Source organism: Lactuca serriola, chromosome 5 (genome assembly GCF_051521515.1).
Source record: "Lactuca serriola cultivar US96UC23 chromosome 5, Lser_US96UC23_V15, whole genome shotgun sequence".
NCBI classification, from domain to species: Eukaryota; Viridiplantae; Streptophyta; class Magnoliopsida; order Asterales; family Asteraceae; genus Lactuca; species Lactuca serriola.
In genome coordinates this window covers 95,574,445-95,601,171 of record NC_136412.1, presented here as the reverse complement: position 1 = coordinate 95,601,171, position 26,727 = coordinate 95,574,445, and the positions used below count along the sequence as shown (strand labels likewise).

Here is a 26,727-nt window from a genome sequence, read left to right as displayed (position 1 = left end):
GAGCATCTAACTTGTAGATCTGAGCCCCTGGAACCATCTGAACACGTAAAGTTGCTAACTTTATGTGTAACTAAGAAGGAATGAAGCTATTTCACTCAAACACTACTTTTCTTAGGAAAACTCATCTGACTCGCCGAGTTGTATGAACAACTCGTTGAGTCTAAGGCAATCTTCATCGGACTCGCCGAGTTGCTTATCCAACTCATCGAGTCCACAGCTATCTTCATATGACTCGCCAAGTCAAGCTTGCGACTCGCCGAGTCCATTCAGTCCCTTTTCCATACAGACCTGATTTGAGCCATGCAGCGGCTCCAAATCACATATCCAAGCTTCTAGGGCATGCTTATCACGTATAGTTGCAAACTTTACGTGCATGCATGGCTTTAAAGGCTTCAAATGCCAACCCTAAGCTCTTAATGGGGTTCCAAGCTCAAGAGGGACCTCAATCACGACCATAACTAAAACTTTACACTTCTAGAATGCAATGAGAGTCCAGATATGAAGTTTTCATCCAAGGAGAGTCCATATCTAAAGTTTTGAATCATAAAAGGCTCCAAAGAAGGCATAACAAGCATAAAGGAGCTTATAATGGAGGAATGCACAAGGTCATAACTTCATTACCTGAATGAAGAACAGATGTAAGCTAACTCCTGGATCTTCCTTCCCTTCTATGGACCTTATTTCCTTCCCAAAGCTTCCAAGCTATCACAAGCACACTCAAACTCAACAATGGGGCTAGGGTTTACAGGGGAAATGTTCTAAGAGTGATAGAGGTGAGGTTGGGGGTGCATAAGTGTGTTTAAATAAGGTGCAAACCCTTAAAATTAGGGATTCAACCAGACAGGCGGACTCACCGAGTCCAGCGTATGGACTTGTCGAGTAGCCAGCTCAAAACGTGTGATCATCCCATCTCTACTCGACGAGTCGGGCTACAGACGCGTCGAGTACCCCTTTAGAAATGAAAATATTTTATTTGAATTACATACCACAAATGGGGCGTTACAACTCTCTCCAACTTATCTAAGACTTCGTCCTCGAATTTTGCTGCTGCTGCTGCTAAAAATAACTCTGGGTAATGCTCCCTCATCTGCCCCTCGGACTCCCAAGTCCACTCTGAACCCTTTTGGTGCTGCCACTGCATCTTCACTAACTGAACCACCTTGTTCCTCAAGGTCTTCGTCTTCCGATCTAAGATCGCAACTGGGCTCTCGATATAATTCAGGCTGTTATCAACCTGAATATCCTCCAAGGGTACAACTGCTGACTCGTCCACCAAACACTTTTGCAACTAAGAAACATGGAAAGTGTTATGGATCTGGCTAAGCTCTGCCGAAAGATCCAACCGATAAGCAACCCGACCCACCCGGGCCAAACCACTAAAAGGACCAATGAACCTGGGACCCAACTTGCCCCTCTTCTGAAACCTGATAACACCCTTCCAGGGTTATACCTTCAGGAGGACCATATCGCCCACCTGAAACTCCAAGTCCGAACGCCTCCTGCCGGCGTAACTCTTCTGCCTCTCCTCCTTGAGGCCCTCGACCTGTGCCTCCCTGATAAGCTCCAACAATGGAGTAATCACTGTCATCCTCAGGCATACATCCCTGATCGGGGCCACTGCCGCCTTGCGGCTCAGGGTGTCGGCCACTACGTTGGCCTTCCCCGGGTGATAAAGGATCTCACAGTCATAATCCTTCACCACATCTAACCACCGATGCTGCCTCATGTTAAGATTCGGCTGGTCCATGAGGTACCTCAGACTCTTTTGATCCGTGTAGATGGTGCAACGGACCCCATAGAGGTAGTGTCTCCAAATCTTGAGGGCGAACACCACTGCCCCCAACTCCAAATCATGTGTCGGGTAGTTTGTCTCGTGAGGCTTCAACTGTCTGGAGGCATAAGTTATCACATGCCCCCGCTGCATCAACACTGCCCCCAAACCTGTGATCGAGGCATCACAGTAGACTAAAAAATCATCCACACCCTCTGGCAGGGTCAGAATCGGTGCCTCGCACAATCGCTGTCTGAGAGTCTCGAAAGCCACCTATTGCTCAGGCCCCCAATGAAGCACCACCGACTTCTTGGTTAGTCGGGTGAGTGGAAATGCTATCTTGGAGAACTCCTGAAATACCCTGCCAAACCTAGGAAGCTCTAAATCTCTGATGGAGACTTCGGGACCTCCCACTGCATCACGGCCTCTATCTTGGCTGGATCTACCAGTATACCCTTCTGGTTGACGAGGTGCCCAAGGAACTGCACCTCTCGCAACCAGAACTCGTAGTTGGAGAACTTCGCGAAAAGTTTCTCCCTCCTCAAGACCTCTAGCACCTCCCTTAGGTGCTCCTTGTGCTGCTCCTGAGTCTTGGAATAAACCAAGACGTCATCGATGAATACAATCACAGAACGATCCAACATCGGCCTGCACATGCGGTTCATGAGGTCCATGAACGCGGTTGGAGCGTTGGTGAGCCCAAACGGCATCACCACAAACTCATAATGACCATAACAGGTCCTAAAAGTTGTCTTCTGAACATCCTCACCCCTGACCCGCATATGATGATAACCGGAGCGCAGATCAATCTTGGAAAACCAAGATGCTCCCTAAAGCTGATCGAACAAGTCATCTATCCTTGAGAGTGGGTAACGGTTCTTCACCGTTACCTTGTTCAATTCCCAGTAGTCTATGCACATACGGTGCGACCCATCCTTCTTCTTCACAAATAAGATTGAGGCTCCCCATGGCGAACTACTCGGTCTAATGAAACCCTTGTCTAGCAGCTCCTGCAGCTGTGTAGACAACTCCTGCATCTCTGGAGGAGCCAACCGATATGGTGCCTTGGCTATCAGAGCCGCACCAAGAACCACATCAATCCTGAACTCAACCTGTCTCTCCGGAGGTATCCCAGGCAATTCTTCTGGGAATACGTCCGAGTACTCTCGCACCACGGCTACATCATCTACTGTCATCGTACCCTTATCCCGGGTATCCATCACATATGCGATACAACCTGCGCAACCCTGCTGGAAGTAACGCCTCGCTCTCGCTGTTGAACAAAGAATTGGTCCGCGCTGTGGCCTCTCGCCCTGAATCACTAACTCTCCCCCGTTGGGAGTTCGAACCCTCACTAACTGTAACTTGCAATCGATCACCGCCCCATTCGGGCTCAGCCAATCCATGCCTACTATGACCTTGTTCCCTCGCAAAGGAATAGGGACCGGGTCCACCGAAAACTGCTCATCAAGTAACTGTAGTGAGAATGCCTTATACACCCTCGCGACCCTGACAGTCCTATCATCGAATATCTCCAACTCGAGTGGACAATCCAGCTCCCCAGGAGCTTTGCTAAACCTCTTGCTAAGCGCAAGGGAGAGAAATGATCGGGTAGCCCCCGAATCAAATAACATTGTAGCTGAAACGTCGTTCACTAAGAACGACCCTATGCACAAACATATAACATTAGAAACAATCAATAATAAATGCAGAGATAAAAGGAAAATACATACCCGTCACCACGTCAGGAGTCGCTCGCGCCTCCTCTGATGTCATCTGAAAAGTTCTACTCTTCACCACCGGCGCCTCGGCCCGACCCCGACGACCATCAGTAATCCTCAATGTAGAAGGGGCAGGTGTCGACACCTTCCCTGCTACTGCTAAGCTCGAGCACTGGGACTCTTTATGTCCCCTCTGATTGCAATGGAAGCAAATCAAATCTGATGTTGCGGTGGCGATGGTAGAAATCGTACAATCTCTGCTCATATGCCCAGTCCGACCGCACTTGTAGCAGCCGAAACTCCCTGCCTTGCACGCCCCATCGTGCAATCTCCCACACTTGCCACACCGACTGTGGCTCTGCTGACCTCAGGACCTATGATCTGAAACCTTGGGCTTCTTGCTCGAACTCCCTGTACCCAAAGCCGCCTCCGGCTTCCTCTTCTTCACCATCTCAAGATCAGTCTCTCTCTCTCTCGAGCCCTCGCAATCATATCATCCAGCATCTTACAGCTGGATCGGCTCACAAACTGGCGGATATCAATCCGCAGCATCTCATGATAACGGACCTTCTTCATTTCCTCGTCAGTTGCGTACTGAGGAACAAGAAGAGCCCTCTCCCTGAATTTGGCGGTAATCTCCGCCACTGTCTCTGTAGTCTGAGTAAGGTCCTAAAACTCTCTGGCTAACTGTTGCACCTCAATAACCGGTGCAAACTCGGCTCTAAACCTGGTGGTCAAATCAACCCAAGTCATAGTATCAAGTGTTGTGTCATCCCCGATACCATACCCAACCTCCTCCCACTAGTCACGTGCCATGTCCTTCAGAAGACAGGATGCTAATCTAACCTTGTCCCCCTCAATACATCTGCTAGTGTGGAATGCGTTGGCAACATCTGCCAACCACCTAGTACTCGCAATGGGGTCCTGCGCCCCCATGGTAGTCTGGAGCTCCACAGGCCTGGAACTCCCTGAAGGTGAGTGTGCACGACCCCATCATGGCCGCCATCTCAGCACGAAATGTGCTCAACTTCTCATCCATCAACTCCAAGATGCCCTCCTTGATCGAACAGAAGATCACAGGAGTCTGCTCAAGTATGATACGGGTAACCTCTGAAGTGAAAAACTCCCTAGTCTGCTCATCCAACTGCTCGAACCCTGAGCCTGATCCTGATCCCTCCCCGGCACCTGAACTGCCGACTGCTGGCCTAAGGCGTAAAACCACCATTCTGAAAACACATCAGGATAAACATCAGAAACACTGATATATCTCGAGGGATCGCTACTACTACAGCTTTCCTGGTCTCGCTTCGGCCTTTCTTGATTCCAGTATAGATCCTCTGCTTCCAGTAGTATGGGCCCCTACTACCTTCCACATCTATCCGTACTTTCCTCAAGAACCGCCTCGACTCCACCAAGTCACTACTACTGCTACTGATCTCTGCTACTCTCATCCTAGGCTTGCCCTAGGGGAAATCTCTGACTCAACAAAGACCAGTCCTCAGCTGCTGAAGGCCTCCTTGTAATGCCAATTAGTCATCACCTGAATACCATCACATGTGACGAGGCTCAGATAATCCTTCGAGTAAAAGACTCATTCCTACAACGGTTGGACTCAAACAAGAGCTACGCAGTAGGGCCAAATCCAGCACTCTGATATTATTCAACCCTGATCTCATGTGATGTGTCGTATTTACCTAATGGATAACTCCCATCGCTCGGTTCCACAAAGCACAAAGCAAGCAGCATTCGGACACAGGAAAATAATCAAGCAACTCTATTCTCATAACAAGAAACTATACTAGCATACAATGCTAAGCTTGTACTGTCATGCATAACCTAAACAGGCTATCCTACTGCTGTCTACTCAATACTAGCATGCAATTCTCATAAAGCTAAAACACATATAGTAGGCACATAAGGCATCTTCTTAGATCCTTAGTCCTATTCTAACATGTTGTTCTACTGAAACTAGAACAGATAATCATAATATAAACTTATACGGGTAATTTGGGAGTACTTACTTGAGCTCGGCTGATTGCATGCACCACACCCTTTTCTCATTTTCAAAACTCTTTTCTTTTTAAGTCTCCTTCTCAAATTCTTCTGAAAACATTTTTCTTTCAAAAATCTTTTTACTATTTCCTTAGTTTGAGTTCAGTCACACCCATAAGTGTGCCCGAATCCCTCAAACCAAGGCTTTGATACCAACTTGAAACGACCTAAAATACGACCCAAAATTTTTTGTTAAAATAATACTAAAGATATCAACCATCATAATATATCATGAAATCTTACGTCATAAATCCCCAAAAAGTTATAATAGATGTGTCATGACAAAAGAGTTGTATCAACATAACATAGTATCTGAAATAAACTCCCAGGACAAAAGCTGAAACTATGGTGTGTGCAATGCCATCATCCTGAGCTCTTCCCTTTTCTTGCGGAAGTACCTAGAACCAAAACTGAAACTATAAGCACAAAGCTTAGTGAGCTCCCCCAAACTACCACATACCATACAATAACATATAAAGCACATACTGGGTATTACCCACTGCATCAGACCGAAGTCCGGAACTAACCAGGGCCTTGCCCTCTGCATCGAACCGAAGTCCAAAACTGCATCGGACCGATGTCCGGAAACTAACCAGGGCCTCGCCCTCTGCATCGGACCGAAGTCCGGAAACTGCATCGGACCGAATTCCGGAACTAACTGCATCGGACCGAAGTTCGGAACTGACTGAACATAACATAGCATAAACATCTCAACTAGCATGAACACATATACTGCATAATGCATCGGACCAAAGTCCGGAACACAGAACACAAATACATGCTTGAATCACAAAGACATAAAGCATTCTAACTACTGCATCGGACCGAGGTCCGAAACTTCTGCTAACTAAACGGGCCGGCTGCTGAGATGCTAACTCTAAAAGTGGTTGACCGCTGCTCCGGAACTGTACGGCTACAAATCCCAAAAACACTAGATTAGTTACTTACAAATACCCTCAGGGTAAGATGACTATTTTACCCCTGGTCAAAGTCAACTCCCTGGTCAAAGTCAACTTCCAGTTGACTGGACTCGCCGATTCAAGGCGCAGACTCGCCGAGTCCCTCCTTTACTAACTCTGACTTTAAATCACCGAGTCCCTTTCCCACTCACTGACTCACCCTGAACTCATAGGTCGAAGAAAAACCGGGGACTCGCGACCTGACTCGTCGAGTCCGAAGAACAACTCGCCGAGTCCGGTCATGCAGATCCCATACAATTGAATTCCAAACCATTCCAGAGCATCTAACTTGTAGATCTGACCCCTGGAACCATCTGAACATGTAAAGTTGCTAACTTTACATGTAACTAAGAAGGAATGAAGCTATTTCACTCAAACACTACTTTTCTTGGGAAAACTCATCTGACTCGCCGAGTTGTATGAACAACTCGTTGATTCTAAGGCAATCTTCATCGGACTCGCCGAGTTGCTTATCCAACTCATCGAGTCCACAACTATCTTCATATGACTCGCCGAGTCAAGCTTGCGACTCGCCGAGTCCATTCAGTCCCTTTTCCATACAGACCTTATTTGAGCCATGCAGCGGCTCCAAATCACATATCCAAGCTTCTAGGGCATGCTTATCACGTATAGTTGCAAACTTTACGTGCATGCATGGCTTTAAAGGCTTCAAATGCCAATCCTAATCTCTTAATGGGGTTCCAAGCTCAAAAGGGACCTCAATCACGACCATAACTAAAACTTTAAACTTCTAGAATGCAATGAGAGTCCAGATCTGAAGTTTTCATCCAAGGAGAGTCCATATCTCAAGTTTTGAATCATAAAAGGCTCCAAAGAAGGCATAACAACCATAAAGAAGGTTATAATGTAGGAATGCACAAGGTCATAACTTCATTACCTGAATGAAGAACAGATGTAAGCTAACTCCTGGATCTTCCTTCCCTTCTATGGACCTTCTTTCCTTCCCAAAGCTTCCAAGCTATCACAAGCACACTCAAACTCAACAATGGGGCTAGGGTTTACAGGGGAAATTTTCTAAGAGTGATAGAGGCGAGGTTGGGGGCGCATAAGTGTGTTTAAATAAGGTGCAAACCCTTAAAATTAGGGCTTCATCTAGACAGGCGGACTCACCGAGTCCAGCGTATGGACTTGTCGAGTAGCCAGCTCAAAACGCGTGATCATCCCATCTCTACTCGATGAATCGGGCTACAGATGCGTCGAGTACCCCTTCAGAAATGAAAATATTTTATTTGAATTACATACCACAAATGGGGCGTTACATGTATGAGTTTGAGAAGCCAAGATAAAATCTTATCGAAGCATCTCGTATCAGAAATCTGAACTTTGGTAAGAAAGTCAATTAGTATTGATTTCTAGAAGTCCAGTTGATTTCTGAATACATGTCAAGGCTAGTGGGAGCATAAGTGTTATGCTATTAAGATAATAATTATTATGCTAGTGGGAGCATAATTATTATGGAAAGTGTTGCAAGTTAGCAAGGTTAATTATAGAAAACAAAAGTTTCAATTTGCAAAGATGCAGGGTTTGAAAAGTTGTTTTGCAATAATTAAAGGAGAGGAATTCATACTTCATTTCAAATCTAAAAGCTTAGATTGAGATTTTAATCAAATTTAGTCAATATATATATATATATATATATATATATATATATATATATATATATATATATATATATATATATATATATGAATGTTATGTTGGAATGGTTCAATATAAGGAAATTATATATATGGAAATGATAATTGCGTTCTCAAATTCGATTATGATTACTGCATCCCTCTTCATAATTCGAATTGTGAGAACATGGCAAATAGAAATATTATAGCAAAAGATTGATCAAGTATCATGTCTTTATGTTAGACATTATGAATCGTGTCCCATATGCTTCGGGTATAGGATCAATTTCATATGCTATAATATTCTCGTGTTCTAATTTTCGAAATGCCTAGGGCATTAAAGGGAAAAGGAATAGAACCAGATATGACTAAAGTGGTTAAGTAACTGTTAAGGACAATCTAAGATTCGTCAAAGATTGGTCGCTTAAGGACAGTTGGAAGTATAGTATTTGATGGACCATATTGACATTATTATGAATAGACATGAGTCTATTAATAATGAGTTTTCGTATGGAAAATATGGAATATTTCCATATTGGGAGTTGAAGAATAGATGAGAAAGTTAGAAACTTTTATACAAGAAGGATGTTCAAAGGAATGTACTTTGAATTTGAGACTTAATTTCCATGGAATTGACTTGTTACAATCTCTAAAGGAATTTTTTTAATATCGTTGGTCAAGTCTCTGTGACTTTTGGTACCATGACATTACAAAGGCTGCATTACATGATAGTTTAGCAGTGGCAAGAATTTGGAATTCTTACACTTGCAATAAAGATTTGGAATTGTGAAATGAGCATCATTGAAATGTTTTTCAATTGATCTATTTCACAAAGTCAGGACCATAGACAAACATAGTGTGCATGCTTGGAGCATGAAATAGCTATTGTTTTAATTCAAGTATTAAGTTGATTATTCGAAACATTATACAATGAATAATGAATAATCAATATGTGACTCAAAAGTTTTAGGGCCAAATAGGATTAGTATATTCTTGTGTTTCACTTTGCATGTTTTGACTTCCCGAATAACTAGGTTATTCAAACCATCCACAGTCGATCATACTTTGGAAGTAGGTATTGAGGCAAGACTCTCATGAATCGGTTTGTAGTTTGTCTAGGTGTTTTAGACATAGTTGCAGTGTTCATGAGTACTCCTAGAATAAGTTTCAAGTATTGGATTCAACCCATGCTCATCTGAATCACTTCATGGATTTTATCACGAATGATTGTCAGATGATAATATCTTATATTCTTGAAACGGAGACATGTGAGTTGTAGTTGCCAATCGGTTGCACATTGATATATGTAAACGCACCAGTAACTTGGTGTTATAAAACATATTATTGTGTATAATTTGATGAGTAAGTACAAGCAAGCATTTGGGTCGAAGTTTATCTATTCCTTTTACCCCGTGTGGATAAAAGTGATATATGTGGGCCCCTTGATGATTTAGTGATGACACCCCTAAGTGCTTAGCCAAGCCTAGACTGATTTGATTTGTTCAATTAGTCGGTCTTCATAAATCGGAAATCGGGAAACAACAGATGGATAGAGAGATTGATTATAATCCATGTCTCAGTCCATATGATATCTAAAATGGAGGAATATAAGATCCATTATCTAATGGACGCGTCATTGACTAGGTCAGAGTTCGACAGTGGCTTTTAAGAGATACGATTGCTAGTCTGGATTTTGGAGTCGTACTTGCAATAATAGTTATTAGACTTATCCAATTGGGAGACTGTTGGATTAGGTGTCTAAGCCCATAACTATAATTGTTATGTACTTGATCCGAGAGCAGCATGGTCCATTTGGGTTGCATATCACCACGACAATTTGATATGATGGACTTTTGAGAAGAGGTTATTTATGATTTATTAATATATTATAAGCTCGAATATATTAATATGAAATCATATTATTTAATTAGTATTGATCAAGAATTAATTTGAATTAATTTAGTGATCAAAAGAGACTAATTAAATGTAAGGGGATTGATTTGGTAAATTAATCATTCTTATGGTGTGGGCTTATGGTTATTTAGGATGGGCTAAACCAATATGGTAGTCCATGGATAGTCCATGAAGGTTGTAACTCATGGATCCTAAGTAAGATGAAAAGTCATTCACATTAGGTTTTACATGGATGTAACCCTAATCCTAGCCACACTATATAAGAAGACCCTAGGCTACTAAAGTCGGCACCTAGTGATCTTTGGAAGACTATAGCCGATTTGTATGCAAGAAACTCTCTCAAATGTCATCCTTTGTCTAAGGTGTGTTGTGAACCATTTGAGTTGTCACACTTATGGCACTAAGTTCTTAAAGGCCAAATACAACAAGTTCTACAAGCTACATAAAGAGGTAAAGTCCTAACTAGTATTTTATGTTGTTTATGTCAATTGAATACTAGTTGTAGGCTTAATGCTTTGGAAACAATATTGCATGTATAATTCGAGGAAACATAGATCCAAAGCATTTAGGGTTGTATATGCACCATAAGATGTTCTAGTATACTAAAACCCTTCACATACAACCCTACTTACTTTGGATTTTAGTTTTTCTCTAGTTATACATGCAAATAGAAATTCCAAAGCAATAACCCTAGTACTAGCATATATTTTTCTAGATCTATATGAAAACTAGGGTCAGAATGTTACCTTGCTTGCTATCTCGTAATAACAAGAATTTCACGAATGCTCTTGACTCTTGAAATCTCTAGTGTCTCAAGTGTTGCACCTCTAATGGAGTCACAAACACCAATACCAAAGGATGAGTGAGTGAGGCAGAAAAGTGGCCAGAGTTTCTTCTTAGAAAGAAGTGGTCGATTTCAGGAGATCTAGGGGTCTTTAAATAGCTGTGGCTGCTAGGGTTTTCAGTTGAAACCCTAATTCCTTGTTTAGGCTCTAAGCAACCCATGGACACTCCTTCTAGAAGGCCTTGGAAGAATTCTATAGGGCCTCCTATAGATTTCGTCCACTCCCTTCTAAAGGAGTCCATCAACCCAACTCTACAACTATCATTGATTTGCAGAACCAGCCCCTGTACTTTCAATCAGTTCCTTTAATCCCAAAATTAATATCAAATTAATTTCTTATTAAATACTAATTGAATAATATGATTTCTAATTAATATATTATTCTTATAATATATTAATAAATCATTTATTAACCTCTTTCTCCAAAAGTCATCCTATCAAGTTGTTATGGTGAAGGCAACCCAAAAGGATCATGTTACTATCAAATCAAATACATACCAATTATAGTTATAGGCTTAGACACCTAATCCAACATAAACACCATTTATTAACAAAAAAAACTCAAACTAAGACAAATAAATATGAAAAAATAATCTCAAATCAAAATCTATGCTTAAGATGAAATCAAACCAAACTCAAATCTTTAATTCACCAAAAGAAATCGGGATCAAAGAGGAATTCTCCAATCCATCAAAATCATAAAAAGCATTGATTGAGGAAGAAAACAACTCATTATTATTATTAAAGTCAAAACCATGGATTGAGGAAGAAATCGATTAACCATTACATAGAAAAAAACTGGTGAAGAAGAACAAAGGGGGTGAAATGGAGAAGGAATCGACTGGTGTGTCACCAACATCAACAAGTATCAGAAAAAATAGTAAATTATAGAATGGTCCCTATGGTTTGGGGTAATCTACATGCTTGGTCCCTAAATGTTTTTCTTTAACTTGGACGGGCCCTATTACGTACTTTTGTTACGCACAAGGTCCCTGCTTGACATAAAAAGACTATTTTACCCTTATTGATTTCACTTTTAATAATTTATATATATGTATATGTTTCTTTTAATTTATTCTTATATAATTAGGATTAATCTAGTTAGTTACACACCACCTTTTATTCCTTTTGGCCTTCCACCAGGTTACTTTCTTGACTGTGAAAACTACCATCATCTATGACACCGGAGCAAATCACCACCGCCTTTGATACTAGAAAAAAAACACATTGAACCCAATCAAACCAGAAATCGAATCTAAAATCAAATCCAATAAACCTAACCAGAAATCCAAACCAAAATTCAAATATGAAATTAAAACCTAAATCAATCCTGTAAAACCAGACATGTAGTCCAATTAAACCAACAATCAAAACTAAAAAATCAAACACAAACAACAAAGGGAAATGAGAATGAGAAAGAGAGAAAGAAGAACCTAGAAGCACATAACCAAAACCTTTGTCAACATGCTCCATTGATTTCATGCCAAAATCAAAACTCCAACCACCATAAAATTGAGAAACTAGAGTCGATGGTGGTTGGATGGGCAACATTATTATTTTTAGAGTGTTGTTGATAGCTTTGCAGTGTAAATCTGTGGGTAGGAGTACTAATGAAGGTTGTGTTAGGTCTTGCAGATGGCATCATAGATGAGCAAGAGAGAAGAAGGCTCATGGTGGCGTTGGTGGTGGAGTGATTGTTTGCTTTGGTGACAACAAACTAGCAAAATAGATGAATGTTGTCGTCGACAGATCTAAGTGTCTGATGGTGCTTGGGATCCCAAACTTTGGTTTCTGGTGGAGCCCTAAACCATTGTAGATGAAAACGAGAGTAATGGGGGGGGGGGGGGTATTTCTTTTTCTCTTTTTTTTTTAGATTTAAAACATGATTAATAGATAACAGAAAAATAAAAAATAAAGTATAAGAGCAAAGTAGTCTTTTTACACGTGTAAGAAAAACATGTAATAGGGACCATCTGAGTTAAAATAAAGACTTAGGGACCAAACGTACAGATTACCCCAAACCATATGGACCATTCGTGTAATTATATTTATTTTAAATACCAAACACCCCGTTCCCGAGTTCAACTTAACGAGAGAAAGGAAAGGAAATGGATGGAAATGAGAAGAAAATAGAAGAAATTGGTGTTCCCGAGTTTCACTAAAGGAGAGAATTGGAAGGAAGTGGATGGAAATGGGAGGATTACTTTCCCTCCTAACTTTCCTTCCGATTTGGGAGGATTTGGAAAGAAAGAACAAAATGATTCATTTTCCTTCCACTTCTCTCCAACTCGGGAACACAAAAGAAAATTTTGTTTTCCTTTCCTTTCTCTTCTTTTCTCCCTTCTATTTTTGCCTATTTTTCATTTTAACTCTTCAATCACTTTTAATTTTTGGCAATTTAGGTCCCTCTACTAAGTTTCTTTTATTTTTACTCCTTTCAACTTTTTTTGTTTTTCATTTTCACTCTTTGATCATTTTTAGATTTTGGCAATTTAAGTCCTCCTACTAAGTTTCTATTGCTATTATCCTCATACTTTAGTAAATAACATTTTCAATCCTTCACCTTTTAAAATATCATATTCACCCATGTATTTGAACTTTAGAAAATGTCAATTTCACCCCTTTTATTTTCTAAACTTATGTTTTATCTCCCATAATATGTATAATCTGATTTTCCTACAGTAATCACCCCTATGATTTTTCTCATCTTTCATATATGTTGGTATAAATTAGGGGTGGTCAATGTTTCAGCGTAAATTAGAACCTTAGTTCGTTTATTTTAAAAAAAAAAAATTAATGTATCTGTCGGGATATAAATTCGAGTTTTTTTATTTCCGTGCTTATTTTTATACGTGTAAACCGGATCGAATATGATACGTTTTTAATTATTTGAACTTCCATTCGTTAACTTAAAAAAATATTAGTTACTTATGTCTCACTTTTATTATTTTTGTTTGGCATTGACCTCAGACGGTTTGTGGGATTAAGTCTTTATAAAGTCATGTTCCATACGTAGGAACTTACTTTCTACTGTTTTTCAATACATTATTGCCGGCCGACACCTCCAGAAAAGGACCGACACCAATCCAATCCAAATCAATTTCAATTTCTTTGAATGTAAGAATTCAAGAATATGTTAAATATGGAATTGTAAACTGCTCAGTTTAATATTACATGATCGTTTTTTTAATTAAAACTACATGATTGAATTGTTAATTGTTCTTCTACCTAACTCCCTAATCAATTCCTGTAAGTCAACCTTTCGTCCTACGATGAACTTCCCCATCGAACGGACCAAATCACACAGGAGCATAGGATTTGACTTGCTGGCAAGGAGGCTGCTTCTGCATCGATCTGAAAAACTAAAGGTTTGCCTCGATTATTTTATAATTATCATGGTGCTACGGTTGTGATTTTCTTGATCCAAGTCTCTCCACATTCATCAAGAATCCGTATCGTATCTCCTCTTAGGTGCAATTGAAATCGTTAGTATTTTAATTTCTCGCAGTATACTGTATGATCTGTGTTTTTTCATTGCGATGATCTGATCAGTTAGTTGTCATGATCGACCCTAATTTGATTCTGGATGGTGTAAGATACGTATTGACTTTTGTGAAACCCTTTTTTTTTTTTTAATGTTTGTGCTGCAGGTTTTTAGAAATGGCCGACGATGAGGATATTCAGCCCCTTGTATTCGACAATGGAACTGGAATGATGAAGGTTAGCATGATAATTCTTCTGTTACTATTTCATAATTATATAACACTTTCTTGATTTAGTTGTAAAAGTATTCTTGTACTTTTGAATTTAAATAAGGGGTAAATGATTGTTTATGGAATGAGTCGTCAATTTAGTTTTTTAAAACGAAATATGCAATCGTATTTCTATTTATCACCAAAAAAATGCAATAATTTACCTGTAACATGTATAACTTGCATAAGCCGTGCCATTTGCATAAATTGATATAAAAAAAGGTCAATAATTATTGAGTTAATTAGTAAAAACCGAAACATATTTAAATAAATAAACATTTAACCGAATGCCAAGTCATAAGGTATCTGGTTCTCATGTTGCATGTTTTGCTCCAAACATGGTTTGCATATTTCGTCTAAAAAACCATTTTGTTGGATATGTTGGGGAAAGACTACTCCAATCGGAGATTTTCATTTTTTTTTTTTTGGAATAAATTACAGGCAGGGTTTGCTGGTGATGATGCTCCTAAGATAAAGTTCCCGAGTATTGTTGGTAGGATGAGAGACAATGGTGTTACAGTGGACACGGATGGGAAAGATGCTTATGTAGGAGATGAAGCCCTGTCAAAAAGTGGTATCCTGACTTTGAAATATCCTATTGACCATGGTATTGTCTGCGACTGGGGAGATATGGAAAAGATTTTCCATCATACATATAATGAGCTTCAATGTGCTCCAAAAAAGTATCCTGTGCTTATTACCGAGGCACCATTAAATCCCAATGCAAACAGAGAGAAGATGACTCAAGTCATGTTTGAGACCTTCAATGTTCCCTCCATGTACATTGCAATTGGGGGTGTGCTTGCTTTGTATGCGAGTGGTCGTACAACTGGTTGGTTTTGTATTCCTCTTTTTGGTTTTCTAGAATAATTTAGATTGTTTGTGTTTTGGTATCAGGGAATATATAGTTTTAAAATGCAATAACCAGTAACTAGAAAAATAAAAACACAAAATTATACATGGAGGATTTGAAAACCAAAGACATTTGATGGTATGAGAACAAGTTACAATCACACACTAATCTCTCAAGCAAAATCACAATTCCCAAAAATTTAAGTCGCACCATTTTTTACACTCAAACAAAAACAAGATACTTATGTACCATTAATAAAGTAATGTTGATTATTTTCATTTTTTTTTTTTGTTTCTTCTTTGCTAAGGTGTGTTTTTTTCATTCCATCATGGAATAGAATGAAAATTTGCAATATAACCCATTTTAACTTCAGTTTCACAATTCATTTAAGTAAGTTTAGGAATCTGGAGCCACAAAGACTTTCAATTATAACTGTCACTTTTCAAAAAGTGGTATCCTGACTTTTATTATGTTTATTCTTTTTATTTTTGTAAATAAAAGTGACAGTTATATATAATTGAAATAATGTATAGAGTTAGGTTAAAATTTTATATTGTATTTACATATAGTGTAAAATTTTCATCTGAAAATTTATTCCATCCTAGGAACCAATCAAATATGTCATGAAAATGTAACGACTCATTCCGTTACCTTGCTTATGCAGTTATCCACTTATCCCATATACATTCATTTTGTTCCATCCAACCAAAACAAACTCACTCCTAAATTGTGTTTGATTGAGGCACTTTGAAACTAAAGCCTTGAACTCCTTTTACACGCATAAAGCCCCTCTCAACCTGTTCCTTTTCAATCAGTGTATATTAAACTTATTTTTTACTTAGGCCAACAAACCTCAAAAGTAGTAATTAATTATTTTACAGGAATCGTATTGGATTCCGGAGAGGGTGTGTCCCACACAATCCCAATTTACGAAGGGTACGCACTTCCTCATGCCATCCTCCGCCTTGATCTTGCTGGAGTTGACATCACAGATTCCCTAATGAAAATCCTGTCCGAAAGAGGCCACTTGTTCACCACAACAGCTGAACGAGAAATTATCCGTGATATGAAAGAAAAGCTCGCATACGTGGCTCTTGACTATGAGCAAGAACTCGAAACTGCAAAAACTAGCTCCTCTGTTGAAAAAAACTATGAGCTGCCCGACGGGCAGGTTATCACAATTGTGGCAGAGAGATTCCGCTGCCCGGAGGTTCTCTTCCAGCCATCTCTCATTGGAATGGAAGCTGCTGGTATTCATGAGATGACCTACAACTCGATCATGAAGTGTGATCTTGGTACTAGGAAGGATCTTTATGGAAATATTGTGCTTAGTGGTGGGTCAACCATGTTCCCGGACTTTGCTGACCGAATGATCAGAGAAATTACTGCTCTTGTCCCTAGTAGCATGAAGGTTAAGGTGGTACAACCACCTGAGAGGAAACACAGTGTTTGGATCGGAGGATCAATTCTTGCTTCCCTCAGCACCTTCCAACAGGTAAATTAAAATTTAAAACCATGCTAAAATGATGTCTGGAGATAAATGATGTTTCTAAAACTAACTAATGAAATTAAATTTGTGAAAAGTTAGACTTCATGGTGAAAGTCTCTTTTCCAGACAATCTCTATTAAGTTGTTCTTTTTTGCATTGTTGTCTGGATTAACAATGTTTAAAAGTATAGGGAAAATTGTAGGGAATAGCTATCTACTTTACTTTCATTATTGGTATGTATTTTGTACTCATAATAACAACATATGCATGTACTTTCACCAATAATACATTCTTGTTATGTATTGTTGGTATTGGTATTAAAATGTAACTTTGCTGCTATTATGGGTGCGTCATTGTAAATATGCTGCTATTTCATGAAAAACTGCAAGTATGTTGCTACTATGGGAGGAAATATCAACACACATTACTTCTATTACCCATATGGGCAACATACGTTGTCATTAGCCACTGTAGCAGACTACTTGTATTCTTTTGCCAATAACGACAATGTACTTACATTTGATTTCCAATATCATTAGAACAATGCACTTAATTTCTTCTACAGATTAAGATAATAGCAACGTACTTACATTTTATTTCCAATATCAGTAATATACTCTACCTATTACATATTGCTACCATTGATAAATACGTGTATCTAAAACGATATTATGGGTATTGACATGTAAGTAAATTGCAATTATGGGCATATAAATAAAGGAAATTGTCTATATTGGTAAAAACGAGTAAAGTATGCTGCTATTTTCTTTAATTTCCCTAACAAATATTTGACTAACTTCTACTTTTCTTTTGCATGAATCAGATGTGGATCTCGAAGGCCGAGTATGAAGAGTCTGGTTCCTCTATTGTCCACAGAAAATGCTTCTAAGTATGTATTATGTTACTATGGTCGAGTTTGTTTTTGTTTTTATAATTTCTATCCATTTATTTTTGCTGTTATGTTTCATGAGAAGCAAGAAAAGCAGAAATGCTTTTGTGTTGTATGATGTAATCCATTAATTTGTTTAGAATTTGGGTGAAACAGATAGAAATCTCGACATTTAGATGTACAGATCAAAGTTGTATTCTTGAGATTCTTTACTTCAACATAACATATTCATCAGGCAAAAGTTTCTACATGGGAGCTGAGAATCTATAAATGTCAAGTTTAAACTATATATATATATATATATATATATATATATATATATATATATATATATATATATATATATATATATATATATATATATATGGGACAATTCTCTTGAGACTAAAAAAATAGAGATCTTGAGATTCCAGCGTACCGGCAGCAAGGGTATGCATAATCATAAATAATTATATGGCAGAGAGGTATAATCGTATATGATTATACATGTTTATATGTATATGCCTAATTATAAATGATTATACATATATGTATGTTCACAGATTGAGTAATTATATATGATTATGACAGTTTGTGATAAAAGAGGTGGTGGTGATAGAGGTGGCGGTAGTATAAATGACGGAGGTGAGAGTGGTGGGGTCGGCTGGTGTCAGATGTGGTTAGGGCTGTTAATCGGGTCAACCCGATCGGGTTTTGGGTTAAACGGGTCGGGTTAGTCGGGTTTTTTATAAAAATAATCACCCGGAATCCGACCCTATTAAGGTACGGGTTATTCGGGTTTCGGGTTTATAGGGTTGGGTTAATCGAGTTACAATGTAAGATAGAAATATTGTGCCATATTTATGATAAGGTTTATTTTCAGAAGCTTAAATTAGGAAGTGTTAAATCCAAATGACTTTGAATGCATATGGTTTTTTTTTGTACCATACAAGTAAAAAGCATTATGCATTTGATTTGAGGCTATGTATTTTTTATTTTAGGTAACATAAACTACTATTGCATCTTATTTTACTATGCTACATATTAATTTCCAATTGTGCAAAGGAGTATTTAGTTCTACAATTTTATTACATCTTATTTTCCTCTTGTTTAGGCCACATAATATATAAAAATAAAAGACGTGAGGTGGAATGAAATACATAAATATTGTAGTATACATTAATTCGGGTTAATCGGGTTAACCCGAAACCTGACTTTCATAAAAAAATCAACCCTAAACCCGACCCTAACTATAGTTCGGGTTTGTCGGGTTAACTTGAATAGTCCAATTAAGAATTTTGACCCTATTAAACCCGACCCGAAATGTTTTATTCGGGTTAGGGTCGGGTCGGGTTAATCGGGTTCGGGTTTTTTGACACCCCTAGATGTGGTGGTAGTGGTGGTGATGGCGAAGGTTGTGGTGGTAGGGATGGTGGCGGAGGAGAAAGGAGCGGACGACGCTATATAACCATTTATAATTATAACAGACATGTCGTGCCAGTACGCCGAAGGGTTAGAGCGGCAGATGTGAAATATATGGCTGTGGTAGAATCTCAAGATCTCTATTTTATTTTTAATCTCAATGAAACATCTTTTTCTCTCTCACTTTCTCTCTCTCTCTCTCTCTCTCTCTATATATATATATATATATATATATATATATATATATATATATATATATATATATATATATATATATATATTATAGCAATTATATCAAATTGTTAAATAAAACAATAAATGAGGATTTATGCATTAAAACTACATTTTAGATGACTTTTTACTGTTGTCTCATGTTTTTCGCTGACTATTGACAGCATATAATAAATTTTATGTAAAAGGTCAATAATATTTCGTCATTTTAAATATCCATAAATTGGGACGGTATATATTGGTGATCAACACGCTTTTACACAATTTATTAATGTAGTAAAAGGGTAAGTTATTTTATATTCCCTCCCTTCTTCTAATTCCTATATGAACATCCCTGTTTCCCTTCTTATAGGTCTTATATAGATCTGTCATACTCCCCCCCACCCCCCAAACTTATGGTATCAGACCTTTATATGGGATTGGATTAGTATTACGGATCTCTCACATCAGAAAACCAATCATATATTTTCGATTTTGAAGTTTCATGGAGAAATTATTTCTAAATTTCTATCGATTTTGTTGAAGATTTTGTAAGTCGGCAAATGATAGTTTGCATCTTGGTCATCTGAAAAAGTGATAGAAATTTACAAAATTGTTTTCAAATGGATCCTTTTTCTTGTAACCCATCATCCTCTAGTTTTAGACAATCCTCTTGTAACATCCGGATCCCGAGGTAATTCAAATTTCAAAATTCTAAGTATTTAGGGTTGCCAATGCGTGGGGAAAGTACCAAGACGTAGCATTTCAAGAAATATCACGATCTCATTTAAGGCCGCCGCAATGTGACAACGGTTAATTGAGAAACCCTAATATCCAGGGTTTTGCATCCTATTTAAGGGAATGTGATGGCTAGGGTTGTTCATCCTTAGCCTCAATTACACTCTCTCAGTCTCCAAGCAAATCCTAGCCTCCATTTTTGTTCTCTAAGCTTTTTGTGTTGATTTTTGGGGATTAGAAGAAGAAGGAGGTGAATTCTATACTTAGATTCAGCAAACAACTCTTATCATCATCTTATTATGCATCTTGTGGGCTCTTGTAAGTCCCCAAGTTACAAGCTTTTTGGTTTATTGTGCATAGATTTAGGTTTCAATGCCTTATTCTTCATGTTGGGACAATTGGAGTGTTGGGATTTCATAAAGTTGCCAACTTTATGAATCCCCAGAGTCCCTTTGTGGTTAGGTTTGTTGGATCTGGAGTTTTATAGAGTTTTGAACTCTTGCATGAGATCTTGGCCCCTTTTACTTTATTTTGACCTAATAAGAGTCTAAGACATGCATTGGACATGCATGTCTTGAAAGTACGAATTTTTATGTGGTTATAAGGTGCTAAAAACATTATAAAAATAGGGATCTAGTAAGCATTCAAGGAAAAGTGCTTAATGGGTTGAGTCAAGTCATGTTTTTGCCCTATATAGACCTAGAAGTGATATCTCTATCTCTTAGAGGGTCTTAAGGGATAAAGTTGGAAACTTTATCCACTTGGACCTTAGAAAGGACCAAATTTGAGTTTTGGAGCCCTAGAAATTGGAAAGAAACGTGACTTAATGGTTTAAGCTGCCCAGTTCAGTCCCGACGACGTGTCTCAGGTTACCAGGGTGTGGCAATTGGATCGAGGCCCGTCTGTTTTGTCGTTTAATAGCCACGATGTGGCCAATGATGGTCGCGACTTTGCGACGTGCTATAGTTGATTTTGACTTTTGACCATTGACTTTGACCAAGTTTGACATAAAGGTATTTTGGGTATTTTGAGTGGTAATTTGAGACTAGGTAATTGTTTGTCGTATAGGTGATCAGTAGGGTTAGTAGTTAGAGCTGTGATATGTTCAACTATCTTTTCAGACCGTGAGGTGAGTCTTCTTCACTATACTTGTGGGTCGAAGGCACTAAGGCCGGCCCACCGGATTTTGCATCCTACTATATTGGATTGTTGTTATGCTAAATATGTGCTAGATTGGTAGATCTGTATGATTACCAGTGTTCACTGAGTATGTGTTACATTGGTAGATCTGTATGATTACTTGTGTTGTTGGTTATTGATTGTTATTTTATATTTCAACATGTTATGGTTTGTTGGGTTGAGGCGGTCCTGCTTTATGTTGAAGGCCAAGATACCTAGCACGGTTCAAATAGACTGAAGGCCAACGAGGCAGTCCAGTTAGGCCGAAGGCCCAGAGAGCGGTCCAGATAGTTTGTAGGCCCTGTGCGGCAATTCAGTTATGCTGAAGGATCATATATGCATGTTGTTATATGTATGGTTTGTGTGTGGTACATTGGGGGAACTCACTACGTTTTGACTTATAGTTTAAGTTGTTGGAATAGTGTCTAAGGCTGCAACTATATTAGGCAAGTATTTGACCCGGTTGTGCATGGTCCTTTTGGGTTGCCTTCACCATAGCAACTTGATAGGATGATTTATTAAGAGAGAGTAAATATTATAAAGAGTAATATATAGTTATTTGATTAATATAAGTCATAGAATTAATTGGAATTAATTTGATGACTTAAAGAGATTAATTAAATAAGAGGGTATAAACTGTCAATTGTTTGATAGTTAAACTTTAGACTGTAAATCCATATAGATATATATTGGACGAATTCTAGAAGCTAAAGGATAGCTAAAATCGTCCAAGGAGTTATCTAAGGAATGGATTTGGATAGCCTTAAGAGAAGATTATCCAATAGGGTTTAGGTTGTAACCCTTAAGGAGTCTACAAGTATAAATAGACCCCATGGGTAAGGGAAATCGGCATCTCACCTAAAGCAAGAAGACTCTGGCCGATTTCCTCCCCTCTCCCCTCTCCTAAATCATCTTCCTTGCTATTGGTGTTTGTAAGCCATTAGAGGAGTGACATTTGTGACTCTAGAAGCTCCAAGACTACAAGATCAACAAGGAATTCAAAGGTATGGTTCTAGATCTGTTTCAATGTTGTTATTTAACCTAATTAGCTATTAGAAGTCTTGGATTCAAAGCATGTTTAATTAGAAAGCCTAGATCCAAGCATTAGGGTTTTGCATGCGCACATAGGAAAGTTCTTATGGCTAAAACCCATCATAAGTTTCATGGTTCAGGTACTTCAGATTATCGGCGGAAAGTAAAGGCATGACCGTACACATCCTTCGGTAACATGTTTGGGAGATTTTGTTACACTATGATTCTGGGATATTTGTATTTGATAAATGGTTTTTGACTTGGGTGTTGTTTGAAAACAATGATTTTACTTAATTAAAAATGAAAATTGTATCGTGATTTTGGGATGTTACAAGTTGATATCAGAGTCCTGGTTTGAGAGAATTGGATGAGAATTTGTGTGAATCCAGACTCAAACTATGGATCTGTAAAAAATTTCAAAAATTGTTTACAAATTTGATTTTAGTTTTCAAAATGGTTTCAAGGATGATAAGAAGGATGAGATGTGTATGATTAGTCGGAGCAAGAAAGTATACCCTAAGACCCACACTATTATATCTTATGATGATAGAACTATATGCTAGTGATAAGGTAGGTATCTTCAGGAATTTCATGTTAGAATTGCCTGATGTATGATGCTTGATAGACTAGGAGGACTTTAAATATGTTAGATAAAATTGACACCATTACTGTAGTTTTTTAGTGTGTGCATCATAGTTGTACATCACTAAGATTCTTTAACATGAAAAGGTTTGGTTTAGCCTAATTTTCCTATTGCTTGTTTGGTTGTGGGATTAGGGTAGAATCAAGTATTCAACTGTCAATGGGATCCAATGCTATGTATAATTAGCATGCATAAGTGGCTACAGGGTTGGTGGAAGTTTCATGAGTAAGTATGTGAGCAACCGGCTTGATAAGGAGTGTTTAGCCACTCTCGAGAGAGTGAGTATTGGATGTATGTGTATCCAAGTTGTGGGTTTGTTTTTGGGTAGTTTGTGATTATCCATTGAGACAAATACAGGTAGGTGTGGAAGGTAGTATGGGCCCGTACTACTGAAAGTATAGGACCCGTATGCAAAACAAGGAAGTCACAAACCATGAGGGTTTAGTCTATCTGTGGTGGTTGTGATGGTATGAATTGTGGCATTTCTAATATATATTTTGGTTCATTTTTAGTATGGTGATCAGGATCTGGTTCTGGATCTAGAGTGGGTGTCCAGGATAGGCCAGGACTGACTGATGATCAGATACGAGAGATGATTGCCACTGAGGTGGCTACTACTATCTGGAGTTCTAGTCAAGCAAACTCTGGCGATGCTTTATTCCTTGATGTTGATTTAATTGTTACTCCGACATGCACTTATGTTCCTAGGAAACTCTCTCGGGAAGAACTAGTCAAGCTTCTTCCAGATAAATGGATCACAAACTATGAACAAATACATCAAGCTCCGGTACAAAGCACCACAACCCTAGATTTCTTCCATCATCAAAATGGACAGGTTTAAGTAACAACTTCATCTCAAGAATCATCCTAAAATAGAAATGTATTTCCGAGTGCTTATATGATCGAACCGACAAATTCTTGTACTTTGGTAAAACAAAGAGTTCATTGTTGGTATGATGTTTGTGATGAAATATATTCCTTTAATGAGGCATTCAATATAAAGTATAATGAAGATGAACCAAAAAGAAAAAATAGATATGCAAGTCATCTCAAAAAATGTTATGAAGCAGGAAATGTATCCGTTGGACTCCTTGGTAAATCATCTAGAAACTATGATTAATATGTCTGCTACAATTACTCATGTCTCAAACCAGATCCACAACCTTGCAAGACTATTTACCCTTCAACCCTTTCTGCATACTTCCAAAGGCCTTGACTCTCATCTATAAAGAATCAGAAAAGTACCCTCCCCCACCTCCAGTTTAGTGCTATGTAATAGGAATCGACCCTTCCACATCCATTTCTCGAAATTACCATACATAATTTCCCACTATGAGTAGCTTTGAGAGTACTCAAAAATGCACAAATCATGATTGGTAAATCAAGAATCACACAACAATGACATCTTATGAAAAAACAACCAATGTCAGTAGTGTGAAGGAATGTAACGATGCAAATTTTCAAACCAAAATTTTCATTTTTTAAACACATAAAACTCATAAATTATATTTTATAAAAACCGTAAGTGTCTCAATGTCAACATAAATCCACAACAAAAGTCAAATCCCAGAATCCTCAACATAATCTCAAACAAGTGTGTACAATCACGTCATCACCTTCCCGCGGTCCTAAGAAGTACCTAAAACACATATTACACAGCACGGTAAGCACGAAGCTTAGTGAGTTCCCCAAAATACTACATACACAAATAATAAGCCTCTCATGGCTATAAGTCAACATGGACCCTCCGGTCTCATGCGTCTCGGTGTGGACCCTTCGGTCTTGTGTCTTAGTGAGGATCCTCTGGTCTCATAGCTCGGGATGGACCCTCCGGTCCTGTCTCAGTGGAAACCCTCCGGTCCCACAACTCGGTTTGGACCCTCCGGTCCTATCTCCGTAAACACATAATATAACATATATATCACACAGACAAAATGCATAATATCACATAACTCAAGTAAGCACATAAGACCCTCCGGTCACAAATAGATACCACTCATGGTAAGTATAGTGAGAAGACTTACATTGTAAGTAAGTAAAGAAAACTGGATACCCCTCAAACAGCCTAATCTCTGCCTACATGCAATAAACATCTCTAATTAACTCATAATGATCACAATGACATATAACTCACGCTAAACTCTTTCTAACTCTTAAGATGGTTAAAATACCATTTTACCCCTCCATGGCACCCATAGACACTGTCTTGACCAAACCCTAAAGTCAACAGAAGTCAACACTCAAGTCAACTGCCCATGTTGACCTAGCTCGCCGAGTGCACTTACGTGACTCGCCGAGTCCCCAGTGTTCCTCAGAATGTCGCGAAAACCCATCTCAACTCATTGAGTTGTCTCATCAACTCGTCGATTCACCCTTGTCCAGACTCATCGGGGAAAACCCTAGCCGACTCATCGAGTCAGCTCGTTGACTCGGTGAGTCCCTTCAGTCTGAATTCTCATTCAAACGTTTTAGGGCAGATCTACTACTCCCCACACTAGATCTAGGCTCCTAAGGCTCGAAAGTCATGTAAAGCTTCAATCTTTACGTCCATGCATGGCATATTTTGCTCCAAAATGCCATTACAACTCTAACAAGGGTGTTTAAGAACAAATACTCTTATATGACTGAATAAAGTTTGGACCTTTGTACTCTATGGACCTCACAAGGTCTAGATCTAAAGTCTAGACCTCCTGATAGACTAAATGCACTCAATGTCCCAACAAAAAGTGGTAAAAGCCCTAACTTCCATAATCATGAGATCTAACTAATAAGATGAGAAAGGTGTAGGCTTTTTACCTTCCACAAAAGCTCTGGTCGATATAGCACTAGATCCAATAGTTTCTCCTCGTTCCTTGCTGGATAAACTCCTATTCTCCTCAAAAGATGCACTAGAACACTCCAAAAATTAAATCTATAACTATTTTAGCTCACTACAAGCGTTTAGGGTTTCATACAGGGGAGTTGGGCAGCTGGTGAGGCGAAAATGAGGACATAAGTTCTCTTAAATAGGCCCCAACCCCAGAGATTTAGGGTTTCACCTCACAGTGCCAACTCAGCGAGTCAGCTCTCTGACTCGTCGAGTCGATCATTAAACCCACGTGGTCAAATCGGACTCTACTCGACGAGTTAGGCTCACAACTCATCGAGTCACTCATGAAGTCTCAATAATAAAAATCAATAAATAATAAGGAAATACCTGGTAGTCGGGATGTTACAACTCTCCCCCCACTAGAATCAGACTTCACCCTCGAAGTCAGGCTCCGGAAACAACTCTAGATACTGCTCGCGCATCTCGGACTCTGGCTCCCAAGTACACTCAGATCCCTTCCGATGTTGCCACTGGACTTGAACTAAGGGCACCTCTTTGTTTCTTAAAACCTTCACTTTCCGATCCAAAATCGCAATCAGCCTCTCAATATAATTCAGGCTCGCATCCACCTAAATGTCCTCTATGGGTACCACTACCGTCTCATCGGCTACACACTTCCTCAACTGAGACATGTGGAAGGTGTTATGAATCTGGCTCAAATCTGCTGGTAGCTCTAACTGGTAGGCTACCCTACCAACCCTGACGATCACTTTGAAAGGAACAATGTATCAGGGCCCCATCTTGCCTCGTTTCCTGAATCGGATCACCCCTTTC

The 26,727-nt window shown here is 38.8% G+C and overlaps 1 protein-coding gene across 5 annotated transcripts; it reads left to right on the top strand.

The window, feature by feature from the left end:
• Positions 1-13,935: 13,935 nt before the first annotated feature.
• On the top strand, positions 13,936-18,131 carry LOC145052811 (actin-7-like). Of its 5 annotated transcripts, XM_079000709.1 has the most exons (6): positions 13,936-14,015; positions 14,153-14,266; positions 14,549-14,618; positions 15,092-15,482; positions 16,385-16,998; positions 17,816-18,131. In XM_079000709.1, the coding sequence occupies exons 3-6, from the start codon at positions 14,559-14,561 to the stop codon at positions 17,879-17,881; spliced, it is 1,131 nt and encodes a 376-aa protein (XP_078856835.1). In that variant the 5' UTR covers positions 13,936-14,015; positions 14,153-14,266; positions 14,549-14,558; the 3' UTR covers positions 17,882-18,131. The 5 variants fall into 5 exon arrangements, with proteins under 5 accessions (XP_078856835.1, XP_078856833.1, XP_078856834.1 ...); XM_079000707.1 differs by lacking the exon at positions 14,153-14,266 and having other exon boundaries at positions 13,952-14,015; XM_079000708.1 differs by lacking the exon at positions 13,936-14,015 and having other exon boundaries at positions 14,032-14,266.
• Positions 18,132-26,727: the final 8,596 nt, after the last annotated feature.